This window comes from Notechis scutatus, chromosome 1 (assembly GCF_049901735.1).
Source record: "Notechis scutatus isolate UNSWTSFEM ecotype Mainland chromosome 1, rNotScu1.2, whole genome shotgun sequence".
NCBI lineage: Eukaryota > Metazoa > Chordata > Lepidosauria > Squamata > Elapidae > Notechis > Notechis scutatus.
Genome location: NC_142009.1, coordinates 269,285,076 through 269,311,861, shown reverse-complemented (window position 1 = coordinate 269,311,861; position 26,786 = coordinate 269,285,076). Strand labels below are relative to the sequence as shown.

The following is a 26,786-nucleotide window of genomic DNA, read 5'->3' as shown; positions in this document are numbered from 1 at the left end:
TATTTATACATACATTGTTCCACTTTAGCTTAGGTTGGTTGAATTTTTTTCATCTTTGCATTATTCTATTCTATGTATTTTTTACCATGGAAATGTTATGTTGTAGCACATATTATACGAGTGCATTAGTATAAAATCAGAGGGAGAATCAGATTGATCTCCCCACTTTCCATAAATAAGGAAACTGGTAGATTGCAATATACTTACTATTCAGTGAAGAATCTGGCAATGCCATATTGACCAATATCTTCCTTGCTTTCTAGTAGCTGACTCACTGCATCTTCCATATAAGTAATGACATGCCTTTGGGCTGAAATTAAGAGTAGAATTTGTTATGCTGTGTAAAGGTCTTATCATATGTGTCTTTCTGTTAATACAATTGGAACAATTAAAAATTTAAAGACTTAAACCTTTTGTTATGCTTCTTACATCCTGAAAAGCATATATACTGACCTTGCTCACACATTTTAGTATGTCTTAAAGATAGTTTCTTTAGTTTTGGTTTAGCATATATTAATTCAGGCACTCAGTATTATAACCCATGACTGATGTTATAACAAATTATTTGACCGTGAGTTATTAAATAAACCATGGTTAAATAAATAAACCATAAAAGCCCCCCAAAGTTGCCTCCAGGCAAGTTGGGCAGTATATAAGTCGGAAAATAAACAAATAGGCAAACTATGTGTGAACACAACCACAGGTGTACAATCTTATGCTATCATATTAATGAAATGTGTCCTGAAAAGTGTACATTCTGTGCGCTGAGATATCTGAGACCCTGAGATTTGATCACATTTTCTCCACATCATTAAAACAATTCCTAGGTCAGGGATGTTGTGTGTTATATAATGGTAGTAAAAATTACACCATAATTGAATAATTTATTGTATTTTATATCTGTCAACTACTACAGGAAAAACAAATGAAAGCAGCATAGAATAAAAATAAAATTTTAGATATAATTATGTGTTGGGCTAAGCCAACTCTTAACATATTACTGTTCAGTTATTCAAAACATTAGCCTCCTAGAATCTTCTAGAGAGTGATTCAGAATTTCAAACTTATTATTTCACAATCAAAATTAGACCACCTACATTCTGAACTTGCCATTTGAGTAGTGTGGTCCTCAATGTGTCACACAAAGCCTAATGCAACTCTTAAGCCAACATAAGCTGGACACCCATTTTGAAGAGACTAAATGAATTCCTTTATTAATATTAACAGAATAATAGAGCCAGAAGGGACCTTGGAGGTCTTCTCATCCAGCCCCCTGCTCAAGCAGGAGACCCAATACCGTTCTGGACAAATTATTGTCCAATCTCTTCTTAAAAACTTCCAGTGATGGAACATCCACAAGTTCTTGAGGAAAGCCATTTCACTAATCATTTTCACAGACAGGACACTTCTCCTTAATTCTAGGTTGGATCTCTTTTTGTTAAGCTTCACGAGCTTTTTTGGAAGAACTAGACACAGATTTTTTGTACAAATATTTCAGGATAGCAAATATATCCTAAAATAATTCCAAAACAAGTTATTTTTCAATGGACTCTTATCATACATCAAAGTGATATGCAAAGACACATTCGAACCAAATAGTTCATAAACAAAGCTGTACATTTTCAAGTGTGCTGGAATAAGGGTCATTGCAATTGGACAAAGACACCATTCATTTATACGTTTCATAACTTGATGAAATGCTTTAGCAATCTTGCTCCTTTAACAAAAAGAAATGACCACACAAGCAGAGTAATATTTTGCATGAAAAACTTGCCATTTAGCCACTTTGATGCCAATTGCTGATTGAAAACTTTTCCCACACAGCTTTCTACTAGCATTACATTAGCCATACACAGTAAAATTCCCCTCCAAAATACCCTACAGGGAGGTAAGTTTTTATCTGGATATTTTGAAATGTATCAAGACATGGTCAAATAATAGGCATGCATCTATATATCATGGTTGTCATTATATGAAATTAAATGATACTGTATATAAGTAAGCTACCTAGATTTACATTGGATACTGAATTGTACCAAGTGCCACACAGAATTTCACTTTCCACCTTTGAAAATGATGTATCTTTGGGGAATGACATTCAAAATTTACAAGTAATTCTATTTAATCACAACATAATCTAGCTGGCTCAGTCACCCCCGAAAAGTCAGAAGCATATGACAGTTACTAGGATTATTCATTAAAAAGACCTCTGCAGCTGCTTTTATTTTCTTGGCAATTTTCATTTTTTTTGGTTTTATTTCTTTGGATAGATGAAATAAAAGTGGGTTACTAATGAGAAATTGTGAAATATCTGGATCTGCAGAATTCAATAAAGAGACAGAATAATACAGCTTCATCAGGAAATACCCAAATTCGACAAACAATTTGCACTGATGTTTCCTTATAATTAAGTACAATAGCAACATGTAGGACTATACTCCATAAACAGTGTCATGAAAAAACAAGTCTTATTATTTCAAGTTATTAGAAAATGCATTCCAGAAGCATTCCATTTTACATTACTTTAAATGTAATGAGTGCCGTTGAGGATAAACTTTCAAAGAAAATAGCACAAGAAAATACTACTATATTCTTTCCTTTCTATAGTATGAATAACTGCCTCTGCATCTCTATTTCAGCCTTCCTGACCCATATATGGTCCACTTTATCAGATCAATCAAGTGTTGATCCAGTGATTGCAACAGGAATTGACCAAGCAAGCGGCTTGTCACTCAAGCCTGATGTTATAAGCTAAGAGACAGTGACTGATCCAAAGTCACCCAGCCAGCTAAGGTAGGACTTGAACTCACAGACTCCTGGTTTCTGGCCTGGTGCCTTAATTACTAGACCAAACGGGCTCTCTAACAGCTCACCCACATACAGTATCTATTTTGTTCACCCTGATGAAAGTGATAAGATGGGAAGGGAGGACAAACCCAGGAAAAGTGTCTGGAAAACATGACTTGCTACTGGGCATTATTATTATTATAACTTTGCATAGATTCTGATTGCTATCAGGTTTTTTATTTTGTTTGTTTGTTTTCCACCTAGAACATTATTTAATACAAAAGTGGGTAATACACACCCTGGAAAATACCTTGTGGCCAACAGCAAGGTTGTCAGCCAGAGGTTCAAAGATATTATCTGATAATAAAAGATATAGGGTGTAGTTTTATTTAATTATTTTAATGCAAAAGAATAAATGTTAATTTATGTGAGTGATTAAAGAAAAATAACTCTGCGCACCTGTATCGCCTCAGGGAAGAACGACTAATGCACTTCAGTCAGTCACACTCCAAAGTTAACAGCAACAAGGTTATTTTCATCTTTGCCCCTCCCATCCTTTTCTCCACATGTCCAAATTCTATGCTCAGTAATTTCAAGAAATTATTCTAGCTAGAGACAGTGTTTACCAAATTCAGATACAAACTGGCAGTAATTGTCCACATTTCTCAAACCTATTAGGATTTTTTTTCTCCTCACAATGGGAAGATAAATACACACACACTCACACTCACACTTTAGCAGAGTGGGGAAAGAGGGAGGAATATTTTAGCCTAGCTCTTGGCGTAAGTTCTGAGTTCTGAATATTAGTGAACAGTTGGGAGTTGTTACAAAGCTACCATGTGAAATGTATTAACAGTATTAGAAGAACATATACATTCTGTTGAAAGATCATTCTCTATGTTTATTTCAAAATATTTGAAGTACTATGCACATTTCTCATAACTTTAAATGCAATATCTTTTAGTGATATCCAATAAATTGCAAGCAGCTTCCCCCTTGGTCTCCTTTCAAGCAAGTCCTGAATCTGCTAAGTTGAATGACACAATCTGTGTAGAAAACTATGTAAGCTGCTGAAGGCCCTCCCCCCCTTTTTTATAAAAAGTTTTTTATTTTTTACAACAAACATACAAAACAACAAATAAAACCTTCTTTCAGTTATACAGTGTGTTGGTTTAGTATATACATCTTGTACACATTATAAACTTTTCCTCTTAAGCTTACATTCATATTGTATTAACTTTTCATATTATATTGTAGTATTATTATTGTTATGCCATCATTAATCTTTTAGTTTCAATTCCATGTTAGCCTTAAGAGCAAATCTCAGTTCTTACTAGTTTTTATTATAACATAACTTATTCAGAAATAATCAATTGTAACATATCATTTCTATTGTTATTCTTCAATTTCCTAGTTTTCTGTCTAACCATTGATAAAATAAATCCCATATCTTATAGTACTCTTTTTCTTCTTGCTCTCTAATTGCTAATGTTAATCTACTCATTTCTGCACATTTCATTATTTTCTTAATCACTTCCTCCTCTATCAGAATTTTCTAATTTTTCCAATTTTGAGCAAATACAATTCTAGCTGCAGTTAAAACATTAATAATCAGATATGTCAATTCTTTATTGTAACCTTCAGGTAAAATTCCCAATAAAAATATATCTGGTTTTAAATCTATATGATGTTTTGTCATTTTTTCCAACCATGTGTGTATTTCAGTCCAATATCTTTTAGATTCCACACATGTCCACCACATATGGTAATATGATCCAGGTATCTGATGACATTTCCAACACTTCGCTGATTTATTCTTGAACATCTTTGCTATTCTTGCTGGGGGTAGGTGCAACCTATAAAACATCTTATACAAATTCTCTTTATAAGCTGTTGATATTGTTAATTTATAGTTTCTGGTCCATAATTATTGCTATTTTTCTAAATATATCCAATATCCCTCCCCCCGCATGCAATCATCACTTCTTTAACTTGTTCTTCTTCAATTTTCACTCCTAGTAAATAACCATATAATTTTTTGATCATCCTCTCTTCAGTACCTGTTAAGATTTTATCTAATTCAGAAGGTTCTTTATAAACCCTTCTATCTTACTATCTTTATCATATCTAGAATGTATTTGCATATAAGAATACCAATTCATATTTATCCCTTGTTCATCTAATTCTTGCTTTATTTTGAGATCACCCTTTTCATTTAAAATTTCACTATATCTAACTATCTGTTCCATTTTAAAAACAATTGGATAGGCAAATGCCTCTATTGTTGATAACCATATAGTGTTGTTTCCTTATTTTCTCCCATATTGACAATAAAGTGTCTCAAATATAATGTTTCCTAAAATACCCATGTACTTAGCTTTCCTTATACCATAAAAATGCATGCCACCCCAATTGTAAATCATGACCTTCCAGTGTTAACAATCTAGTATTTTTCAGAACAATCCATTCTTTCATTCAATCAGTTACATCAACGTAACTGCTGGTAATATAATTCCCAATTGGGTAGTCCAAAACCTCCCCTCATCCTGTAACAATTTTAGTTTAATTCTTGTCTTCTTTCCCTGCCATATATATTTCAACATTATTTTATTTAAGTCTTCAAAGTATTCTTTCCTTAATTCAATTGGAATCATCTGAAACAAATATAATATCCTTGGTAGTGCATTCATTTTGATTGTAGATATTCTCCCTATTAGAGATAATTGTAGATTTTGCCATTTTTCCAGGTCTGTCCCAATTTGTTGTTTTAGTTTATAATAATTATCTTTCTTTAGTGTTCCACATCTTGCTGGCAGCTATATTCCAAAATATTTCACTTCGTTTGTGATCTGGATGTTCAATCTATCTGTTAGTTCTTTCCTTTGTTTTTCCATATTCTTGACTAAGATCTTAGTTTTATCTTTATTTTTAATCCTGCCACCTGTCTGTATTCTTCAATCTTTTCTATCAGTTTAGACGCTGTTTCCAATGGTTCTTCCAATATAAAGACCAGATCATCTGCAAATGCTTGTAATTTATATTCCTCCTTTTTTATTTTCATTCCCTTTATTTCTTTATTTTTCCTAATATTTCTATTTAATACTTCCAGTGTTAATACAAGTAACAATGGCGACAGAGGGCATCCTTGTCTGGTTCCTGTTTTAATATTAATATTATCTGTCAAATCTCCATTTATGCTTACTTTTGCAGATTGTTTATGATATATTGCCTTAATAAAACTTTCTCCAAAACCCATCTCTTTCATTTGCAGTAACATAAATTGCCAATTTACATTATCGAAGGCTTTTTGTGCATCTAGGAATTTGCTTCTCTGGGTGTGTTTCAAGGGTGGGATTCAAATTTTTTAACAACCAGTTGGTGGGCGTGGATTGGTGGTCATGTGACTGGGTGGACATGGCTTGGTGGTCATGTTATTGGCTGGGCGTGGCCAACTCAATATCACTCACATCGAGGCATGCATCTCCTCACCTGGCCTTTCATGACTGTGGGGACGCTGCATCAGTTGTAAGTGTGAAAAATGGTCATATCACTTTTTTCAATGCCATTATAACTTTGCATAGTCACTCCACACAAGCAAAGTACCAGCAAAGGAGGGAAAAATAACTCCAGAGAAGTTCCAGAGACAAGAAGTCTAGTCCTGCCAAGAATGTAATAAGGGTTAACAGGGAGGCAGTTTCTGTAAGCAACACCAGAATGTTTCCTTCCTGCCTTCCTTACAGGATTAGGCCAGTAATTTCTTCTAACAACCGGTTCTAGCGAACAGGTGTGAACTGGTAGAATCCCACCCCTGGTGTGTTTCATAATATTCCAATGTATTCAAGATTATTCTCATGTTCTCTTTTATTTGCCTTTTAGGCAGAAATCCAGTTTGATCAGTATGTATAAAGTAATTCAAATATCTTTTAAATCTTTCTGCCATTATTGAGGCAAATATTTTGTAGTCTTCATTCAGCCGGGATATAGGTCTGTAGTTTTTTTATTTGTTGTAAGTTGGTATCTTCTTTTGGTATAAGAGTAATATAAGCCTCTGTCCATGAGTTAGGTATTTTGGCTTTTGACAAAACCTCATTCATTACTTCAAGTATTGTAGTGTTTAAAGATTCCTGCAAGGTCTTGTAGAATTCTACTGGTAGCCCATCTGGGCTCAGAGTCTTTCCAGTGTTTTGTCTATTTATCGCCTCTGTCAGTTCCATCATTGTTATTTTCCTTTCTTGGAAACCCCCCTTGAATACTTGCTATTATAATTAGTAATTTTAAGTACATAGTATTAACTGTGATGAATCAAGCCAACTTAGTTCCAGCTTCCAAGAGATGGAAACATACCATTGTGAGCACCTGGATAGGCATGGTACAATTGACTGGAGCCAGAATGATTATACTATTAAAAAAATTGTGCTATATTAAACTTATCTCCTTCATAGATATAATTACTGACTTGGTATCATGGAATTTGTTTATTTGTGTTTGTTCAATTTCTATGGCCACTCATCTCAGTCAATGACTGAACCTACACTTCAAAAAAAAATATTAGAGTTAAAAATATGCGGAAAAATTAAAACAATAAAAACAGTAAAACTAATAAAACACTAAAAACATCCAAATTAAATCTACATGGGAGCAAGCTTCTTGGCCAGTTAGGAATATAGCCAAGAAATGGGACCCTTGAAACATTCAGCATCCCAGGCTTGGGAACATAGCCAGGTTTTTAGGGCCTTATGAAAGGCTAATAGGGTTGGGGACATTCTGATCTCCGAAGGGAAAATGTTCCACAGAGCAGGAGCCACTGTGGAAAAAAGCTTGTCTTCTGGTCCCCGCCAATCAACATTCTTTGGCAGACAGGATTCACAACATGCCGATTCTGCTCGACCTGGTTGGATGGGTAGAGACTCTTGAAAAAAGGCGATCCCTCAGATATCTATACAAGTAGTATGTATGTATGTATGTATGTGTGATGACCCTGGGCATGACACAAAAATAACCAAGTTACAAAAACAGAATAATGTCCCTTTAATGCCTCCAACTTGGTCCCAATGTCCAATTATCCTCAGCAGGATATCAAACTCTTAAAGAAAACAGTTTATGGAGGGAGTAAATGCAGTCCGCACCCAAAGTAAGGTTAATTCAAAATAAAAAACCCAACACACCACACTGAAGGAATTACTACAGCAGGCAAGGATGATTAATTGCAGACTTCTTCCAGATACTGCAGCAACCACAGTTGGGAGGAAGCCAAAACACAGATAAACTCCAACAAGAATGCACACTTTGCTTCCAGAAACTTTGCCATGCAGTTTGTCCTTTTAACCAGTCCTCCCAGCTGCAGCCCATGAAGGGGATCAGGGCCCCTTCCTCCCCTGTAGACCACACCACTCATGTTTCTCCCTTATCCGCTCCTCCCTGCATGCCTTAGGATGAAGAGGGGATGGGCCTGGGTCTTCCTCTGAATGCCCATTCGGCCTGTGCCCTTCCCCAGTTTCCTCCACAACCAGCGGAGCCACACTCCCACTCCCTGTCAGCTGTTCCATCTCTCCCCCGGAGTCAAACTCCAACAGGGGCATGACACTATGTATGCATGTATATGGGCCTTAAGATGCTCAATGTTTTAATTTATTACTTGGATGAGGAAGATTAGGGAACATTTACTGAGTTTGTAAGTGACACAAAGTTGTGGGGTGGCTAATACTTCAAATGAAACACAGAAATTTTAGAAAGATCTAAGGCTTGAGCAGTGGGCTGATATGAATAGGATGGAATTTAGTAGAGAGAAATGTGAAAAATTGCATCTGGCTGGGAGAAAAGGTACAAGTATAGGATGGAAGAGATTTGGCTTGGCAAAAATACTTGTAGTCCACAAGAATTAGCTTTCTCCCCCATAAGTTAAATGTGAGCCAACAGCATGAAGCAGCTGCTGAAAAGATAAAAGCTAACTTGAGATGCACTAACGGGACCAGATAATTTAGATTACAGGGAAGGAAGTGCTGGTAAACACATTCTTGAGAAATTGGTGATCCTGTCAACATTTATAAATGTTTATAAATTTATAAATGGCTTCCTGAAAAAGCCATCACTAGACCCACACTTCCTAGACAACTTTGGTCCTGTCTTTATCTTTCCCATTTTAGGGAAAGTTGTTGAGAAAGTTGTCACAATTCTACTATATAAAACCCTGGAGGAAATAGATTATCTGGACCTCTGGACCCTTCACTCAAGTTTCACACCCACTCATAGTACAGAAATGGTCCTGATTACACTTGTGGATGACCTCTGGCAAGAGTGGAATAGAAGTAGTGTACCAGCCCTTGCTCTTTTTGACTTCTCAGCAGGTTTCAATACCACAGATCATAGTATCCTTCTGGGCTTGCTTCAGTGGTTAGGTAGATGGAGCACAGATTTGTGCTAATTTTTCTTCATCCAAGTAGATTCTAATCAGTGTTTTTGAAGGGAGAGGCATAGCTAACAGCTCCTGCTTGTAGAATAGCAATAGCAATAGTACTTAGACTTGTATTCCGCTTCACAGTGGTTTACAACCCTCTCTAAGCAAACAACAAAAAACCCTCAAAGCGCAGCCTCAATGGATCACCAGTTCTTTTTCTGCCATCAGTTTTCTATGTTTTTCTGTTTCTATATTGGATCAGAAAGTAGCTTTTAATATAATTAAATGAATTTCCATTAAGATTACAAGACTTGTCATTTTAAAGTTACCAAATAAATGGAGAGAACTGTGTTAAAAGATATTTTATGTTTTAAATTTAAACAGATACAAGCTTTGCACATATCAACTTATTCCAGGCCTAGTCTTATGAAACAAAGATAATGGAAAACTAAGCACTCTCAAACCAGAGTGAGTTAGAAAACTGAAGCTAAGTCAATTTCATTTTCCTTTCACTTCAATCTTTCTCACTCAGTTATCTTTAGGTTATATATTTTTCTATGGTACTGTATGTAACACATCAAAATTTACTTTGGAATTGTGTCACATGAATCTAATGTAAAGCTGTTTCTAGTATATATTAGTCATGAAATTACTGCAACAGACTGGAATAACTCTCCCTCTGAAAGATATCCAATCAAAGGAATGTGAAAAGAGTACAGATGAAGAGAGTTATTGCAATGTCCATTCACTAACAAAAACATAAGTGTATTAGTCTTTGACATCATTTAGGGACAGATTTAAACAATTATTTCTCCTAATTTGTATTCTTTCCTTTTTATTTATTTAATCAATTGTTATACTGCTCACTCACCAAGCAATTCTAGGAAGTTAAAAAGGGTTAAAAAGATCAAAGAATAGAAAATTGCAAAATAATTAAATGTAATACAGTAAAATATTCTTCAATGAGGACTAGATACACGAGTCATGCCTTACAGCAAAGTCATCTGATTTCCTGATTCACCTTTGGGGAGAACTAGGACTTCAGTGCCTTCTTAATGGCTGGCAGGAATGAGGTTCATTGAAATTTGGAGAGGAGATTGCTTCATATGGTCTCTTCTAATCAAGTCAACATTATTTCTTTTTTTTTTTAAGTCTCTCTCAAATAGGAAACAGATTACTGAAGAAAATCTGTGTTCTGCTGTAACTCAGTTCTATCAAGCATGTTATGCTTTGCTTGATTACACTAAGAAAAATTAGAAACAGTTTGTAGAGATATGGAAAGCTCACAGAACTTAATAAAATACATCAGTAATTGAAATAAACATAAGGGTTCACTACTCTAAGATAAATTAAAAATAAAGTATTCAATTTGTGTTCAATACAGTTAAACCATTAATAATAAAACAGGTATAATAAACAGCTGTTCTAATTCACTAGAGTATTATCAAACTTATAATTATCAATAAAATATGAAGAGGTTTTTTTGTTGAGAGCTGCTTGTTTGCTGTGTTGCTTTTACAAAAAAACAGTGTATGAACTGTCAAGCCCAATGGTCAGTCAAACCTGGGATAACAGAAATTGAGGCCAAAGCATGTCACCTATTGTTATATGGGTAGAAAATGGAGTTACTAGTATTGTTTATTTAATTGAATAGTCATAAGACCTTATCAATAACATAACGTAAATATATAACAAGACAAAATACAGATAAGTTAGATATATGAGAATACAGTAATGAAAACATATGTGGAAAACCAGGGAGTCAGAAATCGGATAATAGATCACCCTTGCAGGATGCACCAATGTGTTCAATATATTGTGTTCTTAGGACCGCTGCCTTGATTATAAACTTAGCAGTCCTATGAACAATGTGTACATTAGAGGCCTGGAGGAAATATAACAATCTGTGGTTTGATTCCCAGTGGGATGTTCTTTCCAGTAGAAATGATAAATATTTAAGCCTAATAGGGGCATATATTGGCAGCTGAACAAGATGTGGGAAATATCTTCAATAGCAGATGAACCACATAAGCAGGTTCTCTGGTGGTATGGTACATGGTAGAAGCGCCCATGTCTAGACATGGAATCCAGTAACTCAAATCTGGCTCTGGTATAGGCTCTTCTCTGTAATTGTGGCATACCCATTGAAAGGTATTTTTCAGGTTGGAAGATGTTTTTATTCTTAGCCAACCATCTTATAGATCTGCTTTTTGCTAATAATTCCATGTCAGTCTGGGCACTAATATTCAAGACTCTCTATTTAAAAATTTCCCTTGCCTGGGAAGCCCTTGACAATAAATATAGGGTAGAAAACCCATGTCTTAAGATGGCTCTGTGGAGTTGACTGGCCCAGGAGTTAAATTGGAACTTATTTAACTGTTCAATTAGGCATAGTTTGGGAAGTCTATCCGAATCCATTGATTGTATCTTTAGCCAGTATGTAAATGTTTTAATTATTAAGTGGCTATGTAAGGAGTGGATACCCAATTCCGCTCTTGACTGCTGAAGCAGAAGTGTTCTTATCAGTCCCCAATAAGTGTCTTAAAAAGCAGGTCTGTGTTTGTTCAAGTGGGGAGGCTTTATTTAAATCCCACAGTTCTGCACCATATGTCAGCATTGGAACTATTTTTGCCCTAAATACTTTCAACATAGGGGTCAAAGTGCCTGGGTAATTATGATTAAATAATTTATATAATCTTTTGGTGCTTATCTCAGCTCTTAATGCACTACTTTGTGATTAAACCAAGATCCTGTATTAGTAAAGACCACTCCTAAGTCGGTGTAAGAATTTACTTGTTCGATTGACTCCCCATTAATCTGCCAATTATATTTCCTACTTTTTGTGCTGAAAACCAACACTTTGGATTTGCTTTTATTAATATTTAAGAAATTCAAAGTACAATAGGTATTCAGCTTATGCAACAGTCTCCTCAAGCCTATTTGTGAATGAGCCATTAATACCATGTCATCGGCATATAAAAGAGTATTAATAAATTTATCAAGAATCTTTGGCATATGCAAATCTACTGCATGCAGGAATCCTGGTAAATCATTGACATAGAGATTGAAAAGCATTGGGGCTAAAATGCAGCCCTGTTTTATGCCAATATTGGTCGGTATGCTCTTAGACAGGGCTCCATTTACGCCAGTACGGATTTTCACATGGGTATTTGAGTAAAGGGCCCTAAACCAGAAAAAGGAGTCTGGGCTCCATGTTCAGGTCCGCCAGTTTCCTCCACAAGATATTTCTGTTTAACGAATCAAAAGCCGCACTTAGATCAATAAATGCAGTGAATAATTTCTTACCCATTTTTAAATACCTTGTTACCAAGTGATATAATGTGAAACAATTATCTAAGGTAGATTGCTCTGTTCTAAATCCTGCTTGTTCCTCCGCCAAAAGATTATTCTCCATAACCCAGATTTCAATTTTGCTCAATAAATACTTTGCATACATTTTAGCAACATTTCCAATCAGGCTTATTGGTCTGTAATTAATTGAATTGCCTCTATCTCCTTTTTTGTGTAAGGGAACAATAATGGACACTTCCCAACCCACAGGTATGCGGCCAGTATTGTTTATAAAGGTGAATAGCCCTGCTAACAAAGGCGCCCACCAGTCCATATAAGTCTTAAATAATTCCGGGGGCAAAAAATCTTCACCAGGTGCCTTTTTAGCTTTTAATGATCGAATAATGGATTTAATTTCTGAAACAGAAACAGGGTTACTAATAGATCTCTAGGTGATAAACATGTTTATAAGGAACTCCTTGTAGTTTAAAATAGCAACAATAAAAAAGATCTTCAAATTTCCCAAATTAGGCTCAGAGATGAGTAAAAAAAAAAAATAGTAGTTTAAAGCAGGAGTCCCCCCCCCCCCGGGTGGGGCCCATTACCAGGCTGGGGCCTGTCTGAAATTGGGTCATGGGAGAAATTGGCAAACACTATGCATGAAGTGAATTTGCTTAAATTGGAGCTTTGCACTCGAGTGCAAGTGCCTCCGCATGAGCTGCCTCTGCTCGTGTAAGTGGAGCTTCACACGCTAGCGCATGTGTCTGCCACTCTTGCAACTGGAGCTTCGTGTGTGAGTGCAAGCACTCTCTGCTCAAGCACGAAGCTCCATTTGCGTGAGTGGAGGGTGCGTGTGTGTGCCACTCACACAAATTGAGCTTTGTGCATCGCCTGCCATTCACACACACACCTGTGCTGAGCTAGGCCACCAAACTGGGAAAGTTCGGGACCGCTGGTTTAAAGGACAGCCACTTGAAACTGACTTAACACACTCAACAGCTAGGTAAATGATCACTAATGTCAGGAGTAATTCATAAGCTCCAATTTCAAGCTAAAATGTTACAAATATTCATTTTTTATAAATAAATACTATAAGTTTTAAGTGATAGCATGATAATGATACAGCAGAATGGATGGATGGATGGATGGACGGATGGCATATATATCCTGGCATAAAAATCCATTAAATTTGTGTTTTTAAAAGCTTTTAAGTATGAAATCCCTTGTTTAATTACCCTTTATTTAAAAGTTTACATTTCTTGCATGAAAAATATACAACACAATTTCCCTATTTTTATATTATATTTTCCAGAAGATATCATCTCCTCAAACTAATAACTCAGTCCAAAAATTTTGACTGAAAGAAGGTAATGGCGTGCCACTTTCATACTGTTTCCAAAATATCTAAATGGATATAAAATCACCAGAAGTTGAGTTTGATTTTATTTTTCATGATTTTGATATATATATTCTGATACGATGCCTATTGGTAACAAAAGTGATACCAGTATTATAACATTCTGAATGTTAATCGGAGTCAAACAAACTATGCTTTAAACAATGTTCTTATTCAAGCACATAAAATAGAAATAAAAAGTACCATGTAAACAGAAACAAAAATACAGGAGAAGCTTCCACATTTCTGCTTAAAAAGGTTCTGACTCAGTTAACTTTATTTAGGTTGCTAATAGTAACCTTGTACACACTAAGAATGTAAAACACTACTTTCTACACCTTGTTTTCTATGTTATATATCACAAGTTTTAAAAACATTATTTGTTGAATAAGCTACAGTTGGTTTTGTTCATGCAACAGTTTAACAAAATTTGAATATTACCCTTTACAATTAAGTATGGTTGATGAACCAAGTGATTCTTTTACATAAAAATAAATATTTATTTTATCTTTTTTTTCTTTCTTGAAAAGAAGAGTATTCAAAACAGAAAAAATATACATATGATTTTATGACAGAAGAGTTAAACATTATGGTTTAAAAGCCCGATGAAACTAAAATTAACACTTACTTGCAGGTTAACCTGTATAAAACTACTGAGACACACTGATAAGATTCATACAGCCATGCTATATGAATTGCTTAACCTCAGTTTACTAAATAAACCACAACTGGCTGGATTAAATATATGCTAATTAGTTATGCTAATTTTAAGGGCTAACATGAAGTATGAAGCCAAACATTAATTTTCTTTTAATATTATATATTCTTGGCAGATCAACTCTTTTTCTAGATATACAGAACAGAAGAGTAGGATTATGCTCAAATGTTACTCAGCCATGAAACATACTGGCTGATCTTTGAAGGACCTAAATTACATCACAAAGTTGCAATAAATTTGAGAATGAGAAAGAACAACATACAATACAATGAATTATTTGGAGGAAAGATGCAATATAATCACAAGAAAATTAAAAACACAATGAATACTACCATATCATACTTAAGTAGGACATTTCTTGTCATGAGTAATGGGGCAGGATACTTCAAATACCTAACAACTTTATTAGATAATCTATGAATCTTAGCACACTCACTGTGAGATCTGCAACTATGAGATATTTTAGTGTGCTAAATTTGTATACTAAAAATAAAAAACATACAATGGTTTGTTTAAAATGTTTGAAATTGTACTTTTACAATTTTACATAATACAATATTCCACTGGCACAAATGAGTGCTGTGTTTTTTCAAAACTCCTTGGTTTTCCAATAATATTAGCTCTAGATAAAAGTCTGAGATAATGATGTATGTGACTTGGTATATATTTGGTGTAGTTTATACATATATTTCATGGTAATTGTTCCACTTCAAGTATTTCTCAGATACACAAGTTTAAAGTTTATGGCTGATGGTTCTCATCCAGCAGAAATTGGTATCAATTTCCCAAATTGTTACTCCCTTGCAAGAATGTTGAGGTTAGGTTTTAATTTGCTTTTCTTTTTGCATTTTGAATCTCAATAAATTTATGATACCTTTATCTTTCTAGATAATTCACACATCCATTTAATTATATTAAGCTTCTCGAACCATGCTTAATGGAAGGACTTTTATATGAACAAATTTACTTGCTCATCCCTGATTCTACATGAATACAAAGAAAGACAATTTGCTTTCTTGTACCACCTTTATTGATTTTACAAATACCTCAAGACAGCTAGCATAACTGATACTCCTTCCTCCTATTTTCCCTAAAACAACAACCCTATGAGGTGAGTTGGGCTGAGAGTAACTGACCCAAGTTCAGCCAATTAGCTTTCATGGTTAAGGTGGGACTTGAACTCATAGTTTCCTACTGTTTAGATTGGTGACTTAGCCACTAAACCAAATTGCCTCTTAAGTTGAAAGTTTTGTGGAAAACAATTATTTGGGAATGGTGACAATAATCTCTATGGAACAGCTGAGCAGCTTCTTACAATTAGCTATTCATATCTGCCTACCAGATAAGAATACCTACCACTGTAAGTTCAGATGGAGAAGATGGGGAACAAGTTAATGAATCATAGAATTATTAAGGAATATTACTCAGAGAAAGGGTATGCCCAATAGAAGTAATGTCAGAAAGCTAAAGTTGGTAAGGATGTTAAAAACCAAAATATTTGCATACAAACAAAATAAAAATATGAAAAAGGGATCAATGCAGCTGCTACAGTATGATGGCAAAATACTAAGAAGTCCGCAGAGAAATGGTAAAACAACTCTTAGTTCATCTCAACTAAGGATATGTTTATGTAAGTATGGGAAAAAAAGGTTGAAGGGGCAGGAATTCAGTTTGAGATTTCTGGAAACATAATCAAGGCCAAATATATTTATTCTAAATGAGATCAGATATATCCTATGCCAAGCGTTTATGTATTTTATTCTTCAAAAAAAGTGAAAAATGATTTAAGCAACTCTAATCCAGTCAGTCTGACATCAGTACCTTGGACGAGTCTAGAGCAGGAGTTTTCAAATCTTTCCAATCTATGGGATCCTGTTAGTTTTAAAAAAGGTTTCTGGGGCTTCTGATGAAGGGTAAATTGTTTAGTGAAAGAAAACTGCCTTTGTTCATGTCTCTCTTTTTTTGCTCTTAGTCACTCATGAAATCCATCAAGCTCTCATGGAATTCTAGGAACACAATTTGAAAAGCTCTGCTTAACAAAAGCAGATCCTAAACTGCCCCCTTTCTCCTCTATTTGCTTTGTATGTTACTGTTAATTTTATTTTAATGAGAACCAAATAACGATGCTGAAACAATACAGATATAATACTCTATGCCAAAAATGCCTTGATATTCATTCTAACCATATTTCTAGATCCCAGTAACAATACTTAAGAATATTAATTAATATTAAGAATATACACTGCACAAATATTTTTCTACACTCTTAATTTTGAGCAGCTGTTGTGACACTATGACCTTTAGAGAATAAAGAACAGTACATTTGGCAGGGTTATAGCTTATCAGGAACATGTTATCATAGTACTTTTACATTACTTTATCTTTGTGCATATTTGCCCTCTCCTTTTCATCTGTGACAATATCAAAGTTGGAGTCCAAATGGCCATAGACAGAATATATATAACTAATGTTCCAAAAATATATCCCACCATAACAACTAGAAGCCACTGAATTATTCAGGGTATGAGCCAGTAGAGTAGTTTTCTCTTAGCACTTAATATCCTACTGGCAAAGTCAAAGTTGTTAATAGCCAGGTAACATAAGCTAATGTTTCAGAAGATGAAAACAGTACATTTAAGAGAACACTCAGACTTCTTTGATAGCAACCCTGAGTTTATTTATAACATTAAGAATTTGTTTATTATTATTGGGTCAATGTGTGGATTTATAATTCTATTCATGCTTTATCCTCTATCATGCTATAGGCTGCCTAGAAGTTACAATCTCATTACCCGAGACTAGCTCCTCTGAATTTAGTGGGATTTATTTGTATGTAAGATAGCTAGTATGGCGTAGGGATTAAAGCATCAAACTAGAAAGAAGGAAAACATGAATTCTAGTCCCACTTTAGGCACAAAATCAGCTGGATGACCCATAGGCCAATAACTTTCTCTCAGTCCTAGGAAGGAGGCAATGGCAAACTCCACCTGAAAAACCTTGCCAAGAAAACTGCAGGGACTTGTTCAGGCAGTCAGTGAGAATCTGGAAAAAATATATGCAAGCACACTACAGAAAACTAAAAAATCCAACTGTTTGGCATAATAAAATGTCATCATGGCTACCATTTTCAGCCATTGGGATTTCTGTATTGTTCATTTAAAGTTTTGGAAACTAAACCCAGAGTAGCAGTGTTTAATTAAAAAAAATAAACCCAAAGAAGAAATGTATGCATTTAAGATGCAATGATTTAAAGAGTATAATTTTTTATACTTCACACTGCTTGCATTAAGATGTATCTTATTATTTCCACAACCACAGGAATCAGTTGAAGCAGCTCCATTCCATATATATACAGTTTGTCATAATACATGTAGAAATCAAAATAGTGCAATGCATTTTATCATTTGCTTCTCTTGTTCCAGATGCTCATATTTTGTTCCAGATGCTGATATCCACAATAAGCATGCTTAGAAAGGCAACTTTTAAGATACAATAAATATAATCTTCAAAAAAATATGTTCAGAACAGCTATTGTTTGTGTTCATACTACATGTTTACTGTCAGTGCTAATTCGTGGCTAACTGAACCATGTTTCTCTCCAAGAATCCAGTTGTCTGCATTCTGAATAATAAATTATTCACACTAGTTGGATTCACAAAATATCCTGAGCAATACATTCTCTAATTACATCTTAGCTCAATACAGTATGTCACATAATAAGCAGTTTGGTGCTAGTCCTGCCTTTGGCATGAAACCAGCTGGATGACTTTGAGCCAGTCATTCTCTCTCAGCCTATGAAGAAGGCAATGGCAAACCGCTTCCCAAAAATGTTGCCAAGAAAGCTGCATGGATTTGTCTATGAAGTCATCAGGAGTTGAAGGTGTGCCTGCACACATACATATTGCACATATCATGCAAAAATCAGTATTTTTAATGCTTGTTTTATTCAAGAATGCTGAATAGACCACAGACCAATAAAAAAAATGGGAAATTCTAAGTCTTAAGTATCTCCTTAATAACTGTCAGACATCAGATTAACAAAAAGAATGCTTATGCATTTTCAGTTGAACCTATTCTTTTAGCCTTTTTATATTCATATTTGACATCATAATATAGCAACTGGGATAAGACACATAGTCCAAAAAAAGAAATAGCAGTTTGTGCCAATACCATTCTCTGCTTTGCAGGATTTTGTGCGACTCACCATTAATCCGATCACAACTATTCAGAGGAGGAGGGGATCCCTTCCATTGCCTGGCAAAATGAGTTGGCCTGACGTGTCATTCTGTATATAAAGTTACAATGCATGGTATATGTTGCTGATCTAAGACATGTGTTCCGAGTCTGTACAATCTGGGAGTATTTTACCACTAAGAACAACATGGTCAAACAGAATCTAAATTAAGAACAAAAGCATTTCTCAGTCTTGAGCTCAACTGAAAACAAACATTTTTGTGTTTTTAGCTAGCATAGCAAAGACAACACACTGCTTCCTGAAGCTAGCAAGCAACCTTGTTTATAGTCATTCTCTCATTTATTTTTGTATCAAACACAGATTGTTTTCATTCATGGTAGCCAGTGAGCAGCATCAAGCATAAGTTAATAGTTGGCATATTACTGATAAGTAAATGGATTATTATAAGGGAGATATTTCCTTTCCTTTCTTATTCTAATTACTGATTGGATTCACAGCAGGAAGCTATGATGTTGGCTTTTACTTTGAATATTGTGTCATCTTTTTAAAATTCAGTCTGACTATGAATCTGGCTGGTGTGTTCACCAAATCATAGTTTCAAATCTCCTGAGTTAGTATGATGAATAGTTCAGCCAAAGGTTGGGTTCTTAAAGATCACCTAGTTCAATCCCTTAAAACATGAAGCTCTGCTGCTACAGTATCCCTGATACTGTATCTTTAATCACCAGAATCTGCTTAAAAACCTAGTAACAATCTGCTATTTTCTGAGGTACAAAAAATACAATCAGGAAGTTTTTTCTAATATTTCACTGAAATTGTTTTGATGGTATAAATTGGCTTTTAAATGTCTTCTCCATGGAGCTATATTTCCTTTAACAATGCTGCATAGAATTTGCTTGCCAAACCCAATCTATCAATTTTCTCTGAACATGTTCCTAATTGCCAAAAAGCATTGCTCAATTATGCAGACTATTCCAAGTGAGGCTTCATCAAAGTGAAATAAAATTACAATATCATTTTTCATGATCAGGACATTATACTTTTGTTGATACAGCTAAGAGCTGCATTTGCCTAAATCAGACTTAACCTTTACTAAAATCCTGAGTTCTTTTTCTTATATATTAGTAAGAAATATTAGTGTTTATAGAAATTCTCAGTCATCCAAGTCATGGTTGTCCCAAAGGTGTTTTTTCAAAACACAACTGGACTTTGTTTTTTCTTGAAGATGTTTAGCTTCTTATCCAAGAAGCTTCTTCAGCTCTGACTGAATGGCGGAGGATGGAAGGATTCATATATTACATATTAGTGCTTTTCACATAGTGCTATCATTTTTGCTTCCACTATTTCAGGTTTTTATTCAAGACATTTACAGTCCTCATTTTACCGACCTTGGAAGGATAGAAGGCTGAGTCAACTCTACTGCACAACTGTCTGGTTTCATGGCTGCTATGCCATTTACAGATTGAGATGGAAGAGCAGATAGTGCCATGTCCCATTGCATATACAAGAGCTGAAGGGAATGGCAATTCGATTATTTTTCAATATGGTAACAGAATAGCATTCTCCACAGTACCAGATGATAACAGACAATAGGGTTTTTTGTATATTTTTTGTACATCCACATTAAAAATTTGGAAAATATTTTGTTTAGGACTACGAAAGAACTAAGCAAATTAATTAGTTGAATATATATCCCATCTGAAAACTATGGGAAAAATTAAAAGCCCTTAGTTACAATAGTGGCTGATTTAGTCCGGATCTAACCCAGTCTTTGGCTTTATGAAACCAATTGTGTAATTTTTTGCTAACCATGGTTGATTAGATAGCAATAGCACTTAGACTTATATACCACTTCACAGTGCTTTTACAGCCCTAAGTGGTTTATAGTCAGCATATTGCCCCAACTATCTGGGTCCTCATTTTACCGACCTTGGAAGGATAGAAGGCTGAGTCAACTCTACTGCACAACTGTCTGGTTTCATGGCTGCTATGCCATAAACAATGGTTTAAAAATCACACTAGTGGTATTCACATGATACAAAAAAATACGAACAACCCAAATGGGTTTAGTGTGCTGCAGGAACCCAGACTGCTGATATAACTAAAGTAACATAATATTAGTTTTATTTAACAGAGCTAAATAACATGTTAATTACTTAATTATGTGAAGATAGGTGGCAAGTTAGAAAGTAAGGAAAACATGTCCAGAAATCAAAATGCATATACACAGTGTTTCAGGAGTTGGTTTTCAGGTACTATATTAAAAGTCAAAAACTCTCTGGCTGGTAATGACAGAAAAACACCAATTCCACAGCATTTCCTTTTTGTAAGAGAGCACAACATCACTGGCACTGACTACACCCAAGCACTATAAAATGCAGAGTTTCTCTGGCAGGGATTCATGTTCTCACATGTCCACAGCTGGCACAAGATGAAGGAAAAAGGATTCTAGTAGAGAGGGGAAGGAAAGGAACTTAACTCAAGAGGGAAAATAATTAAAAGTTTCAAAATTGCTCTATGAAGAATAAGCCCTCAATTAGAGATGGAATATATAAACCGCTTCACTGAAAAGGCCAAGTTTCATCAAAGGAACCAAGATTTCAAGAGAAGCAGAATCAAACATGGTGTACCTAAGAATGTGAACTTTGAGTCAGAAAGTTCCTTGGATGAATAGTCAAAAAAAATTAAAAAAAAGGCCACGGAAAAATTATTATACCTGAACTCTGGCATCTAAAATGTGATTACAATAGAAGATAGTATGTTAGTGCAGAATTGAATAATTATTACATTTTCTGGACTCCTTGGTGCTCTCTGAGCTTGGTGGTTACCTAACTGATGATGTTATCTAAGTCCAGTAATGAAGTGTTTGCAAACAACCAAGCTCAGAGCACCAAGGACTCCAGAAAATGTGATAATTATGTTGGTCTAATTTACAGCGCTGTTGTAAGTAATACAGGTAGTCCTTGAATTACAGCCACAAATGAGACAGAATTTCCATTGCTAAGCAAGTTGATGGTTAATTGAGTCATGCCCAATTTTATGACTTTTGCCAGATTTGGTAAGGAAATCACTTACCAAAGTGAATTGAATCACATGCTCATTAAGTGAATCTGACCTCCCACGTCAGAAGCCAGCTGGAAAGATTGCAATGGTGTTCACATGCCTCCGGGACACTACAACTGTTGTAAATATTTTATTTTTATGGTTATAATGTACACTGAAGATAGCATTTAATTTTGTTGTACAAGGTGTAATGACAATAAAGTAAAGTAAAGTAAATATATGCTAGTTGCCAAGTGCCCAAATTTTGATCATGTGACTGTGGAAATGCTGCAATGGTTAGAAGTGTGAGGACAAGTTATAAATCACATTTTTGTATTGTTATAACTTTGAACATTCACTAAAAGAATGGATGTACTTATATTTAAATTGTATTTTACAACTGCACTTGTACCTGAATTGTATTTTACAAAAACTAAGCATACTTTGCAAAAACTGAGCAACGTTTTAGAACTTATTTCACCACCTAGTTTCCATATTGGTAACATCCTTAACTTCAGCAATTACTTTTGGCTCCCGTTTTGGGCTACATATCAATACTTCCTGCTTAAATCATTGCAAATTAACTGTTTTTATTTCAAATAAACCTGATTTTCCTTCTGCATGGAAGTTGATGGGGCAAGCGGTTGTTTGTGGAAATAGCGGCTGGGGAAGAAAGGTTAAGTTATATTATTCCTTATTAAACAAAGCAACTGACATTGCAATTTCTTATTACCAATGAAAAGTAATTTGTGAAACATCAACTTCTACTAGTATATTGAATATAAATGTTGTGATGAGTAAAGAATTTTTTTTTGCACAGAAATATATTTTGTTATAATAAAATGCCATATAGAAAATATTGTGAATATGGAAGGTTATTGGAAGCACCCATTTAACTTGCATTACTTTTGTGTGCATGAGACAAAGAGTGTTTATAAGATAGTTTACTCATCTCCAAAAGGAAGCCAAGTTAAGCATCTCTTCAAAGAACACCTGATATGACAGCCCTGGGCAACAAACAGTCTGAATAAGATTAACTTGATTTGGTTTCTCTTGTCACAATTACCCATAGTCTCACAGCCAAATAATACTATTAGCAAGACCTTGAGAAATATAATAAAGCACTTGGAGGAAGGTTGCTATTCTCTTCAAAGAATGCTGTTTGAACATAAGTCAATGCCAAAAAAGATTCAAAGGTGTTTTTCCAAACCTTGCTTACTTTCACTAGATTATATTAAAGAATTATTCAGCCACTTTTAAAAAAATAGTATTCACTTCCTCCAGCTCACAAGATAAACTAAACTTTTGCTATGTATTTATTTTAATATTAGTCAACTATCTAAGTTTCGTAATTGAAGTTGTTTGCAGAATACATTTATTAATAAGGTAATCCTTGTTTTATGGTTTTCTAATTGTTTTGCCTGTGAAGACCAAGGTGATATGTCAAATTTTGATTTGGCTTTAACTTTTTGTTGATACAGAGAACTCAAAATGATTTTGATCCACTCAAAAACCCACTACCACTTCTAGGTGCCTGTCAACCTAAGTATCTATAGGCAAAAAAAATGGTAAAAGGCATTAGGATGACTAATGGTCTGGTATCCCAACCATCTGTTCAACAAACAACTAGATGGCTGGGGTGTAGAAAAAATTAGCCATCTTCACCCCAATTTTGTTTCTAATTCACTCCTTTTCTCTCCAACACTCAAGAAGAGAAGGAAATAGAATAATGATGATGATGCCTAGCATTTCCTATTTTAGCAGGTCCTCTTTAGGCTCACATCTCTACGTTCAAAAGCCAGGACAGCATTTTAAGTTTGCTTGGATGATACAACTTGACTGCTACATCCTAATTCAAGTAGGACACATAACTACTGAGATAATTTTGAAAAATGTGTATATTCCTGAGTCAAAATAACTAGAGTTCACACAACACAATAACCCAATTAAATAAGTGCAGTTACACAGAGTAAACATTAGGAGGGGATGTGTGGATGAAAATTATAAAACATTTAGATATTAAGCAAATTTACAGCTATTTTACAGTGGTAAATGAAATTTCCTGCATAGTGACTAGATTCCCACATTGTGTTAAGCCATGATTTGCTGATCTATGATTTACTAATGAAATCACAATTGGTGGCCTCTCATATTGCACCAAAACATATTGTATTGCACTTTGTTTAATTTAAGGCTATGTGAACCCAGGAAACAGGTGTCTGGTAGATCTTACAACTGTGCCATGGTTCAACAAACTATGGCTTATCAATATGTGAATCAGGTCACTTCCTCAGAAGCACCACTGCCAGAGAACCAGGTGATGAACAATCACTCATTTAGGCTGTTATTGTAATATAGCCTTCCTTCCTTCCTTCCTTCCTTCCTTCCTTCCTTCCTTCCTTCCTTTCTTTCCTTCCTTCTCTCTCTCTCTTCTCTCTTTTCTTTTGTGTGCCACCTGTCTCATCTAGAGGCAATTCTGGGCAGCTTACCAATATTAAAACCAGTAATCATTAAAAGAATAAAGCAATAAATGATAATTTATCGTTAAAAGATAGGGGGGAGAGAAGGGAGCAAAAAGTACATGGGGACAGGTGTGTGTGGGGGGTCTTCTTTAATCCTACAGACACCTCCAGGGTGATATTATTGCAATATAAGTAAATGTTTATTACTTCAAATGGTTATTCTTCGAAATGGTGACATTAATAGTGATTTCCAGTTTTCCCTTCACAGCACAATTTAGTCCCAAGCTCCGAGAGCGAGCAAGTTACTTCCACTGATACGCTTGCTCGGTCCCAGTGCCCTTAAAGGATGATATCTCCATCTCGGACGGGAGAGGAAGATACCGACCAGGGCAAGTGGCCCGAGGGCTGGCAAGCCGACAGCCCCAACCCCGCCCTCCCAAGCCAGCAAACGGCGAGGTGATTGTCCTCTGCGCCGCGGGGGAAGCAAGCTCCGCCGTAGGCACATCATCCCAGGCAAGAAAGGATCGAGGGAAAGGGAGCCCAGAATCACTTCTCCCTCCCTCCCTCCCGGGAAGGCAACCTTTGCCCCACGGCGACAACGGAGAAGCTACTTCCATCTCCCTCCTCCTCCCGCCGCGCCCGCTGGAGCCTCACCCAGATACTCGAGCCCCGGCTGAGAGAGGCGATCCGCGTTCAGCATCCTGTCAACCGCCTCCCGCTCTCGGCCGCCGGGCCGTTTCTAGGACACCAGACGCTGCCGCGAGGAAAATGACTTCCGGCCAGAAAACCAGACCCGGCCGTCGGAATCCCGGAGGAAGAGGATCGAGGTTGCACCAGGAATTTCTCCTCCTCCTCCTCCTCCTCTTCTCCCAGACTCTTCCTCGGCTTCCCTCGGGTTGGGCAACCGGCTGCTTCGTAAAATAAATCTTTTTTTGAGATTTGCTTCAACTTTTGCAGAGGCTTCATTTTTCACAACCGAGAGTGCTTCAGTAGTGGAAGGCGTAGTTCAGCGCTTCCTCGTCCTCCGTTATGGCCGGTAATGGTTTTATTCGGAAGAGGAAGATGCACTCTCCTTAAAACCATAGCTCTGCAATGTTTTAAGTTACAGTATTTGACAGCTGAAATAGGTGATGCTCTGAGTATAAGCACATACAAGATGCCCTTGAACCACAGTCTAGCCAACTTCATTTTACAAGAGGGATACAATCGAGATCAAGTGAGGTATTAATACCACTCTATAAAGCCTTAGTAAGACCACACCTAGAGTACTGCATCCAGTTTTGGTCACCACACTATTAAAAAGATGTTGAGATTCTGGAAAAAGTACAGAGAAGAGCAACCAGGATAATTAAGGGACTGGAGACTAAAATATATGAAGAACTGTTACAGGAACTGGGCTTGGCTGGTCTAGTGAAGAGAAGGACCAGGGGAGGCATGATAGCGGTCTTCCAATATTTGAGGGGCTGCCACAGAGAGGAGGAAGGGGTCAAGCTATTTTCTAAAGCACCTGTAGGCCAGACAAGGAACAGTGGATGGAAACTGAACAAGGAGAGATTTAACCTGGAAATAAGGAGAAACTTTCTGACAGTGAGAACAATTAACCAATGGAACAGCTTGCCCTGGGAAGTTGTGGGAGCGCCATCAGTTGAGAATTTCAAGAAGAGATTGGACTGCCATTTGTCAGAAATGGTGTAGGGTCTCCCGCTTGGGTAAGGGGTTAGACTAGATGACCTACAAGGTCCCTTCCAACTCTGATTATCTGTTACCTTATATTTTGTGGACTCAACCATGTAGCTAGTTCATGGTTCAGTGTGTGTCCCAAGAACCCTCCCAAAATTAGACATTAAGGGGGACATATAAATTGAGCTATTGCTTATTCTCTGAGATGCCCAAATGAGCCAATCTGTTTTCTCGTTTGTATCAAATGTGCTCAAAGGATTCCACCCACCCTAGTAAAAATCTCTTCTTCTCTATTTAACATATCTATGTGCTGCACCTCATCAAATTTCATCTACAGTACTCTAGACAGTGTTAGAGACATTGTACACAAAGTTTGTAAGAAATTACCAACATTTTAGATCTTTAGTCTTCAATATCTTGAAGCAAGCAATCACAAATGCAGTACCTGTTCAGCTATATTGTTGGCACAATGAGACTGCCCTTATTGTATCAGTTGGGCAAAAAATAGGTTGGAGTCTTCTAACAGAGTGTCTCCAGTTTGGGGGGATTCCAAAACATTTATCAACAAAAATAATATTTTTCCTCTAAGTTTAACTAGCCATAGAATTGGAAGAAAACTTGTAGAATATAGAACCAGGAATAGATTTGTGCATATAGGACTATGAATTTAATTATATTGCTGAGAGATACCTATATTTTTTTAATATCAAAAGTACAGTTAATCCTCAACTTACAACCAAGTTGGGACTGAAATTTCCATTGTAAGACATTGCAATCATGTCAAGTTGGATCTGGTTTTATGACAATTTTACCGTGGTTGT

The 26,786-nt window shown here is 35.8% G+C and overlaps 1 protein-coding gene across 1 annotated transcript in view; it reads right to left on the bottom strand.

Moving 5' to 3' along the window:
- CSTPP1 (centriolar satellite-associated tubulin polyglutamylase complex regulator 1) overlaps positions 1–25,100 on the bottom strand; it is a 152,450-nt gene extending 127,350 nt beyond the window's left edge. The window contains exons 1-2 of the mRNA XM_026671022.2: positions 24,940–25,100; positions 208–310 (exon numbers count right to left, since the gene is read on the bottom strand). Coding sequence (XP_026526807.1) covers positions 208–310; positions 24,940–24,985 — 149 coding nt within the window. The 5' untranslated portion in view covers positions 24,986–25,100. The remainder of the gene's footprint in view (positions 1–207; positions 311–24,939) is intronic.
- Between the last annotated feature and the right edge of the window lie 1,686 nt (positions 25,101–26,786).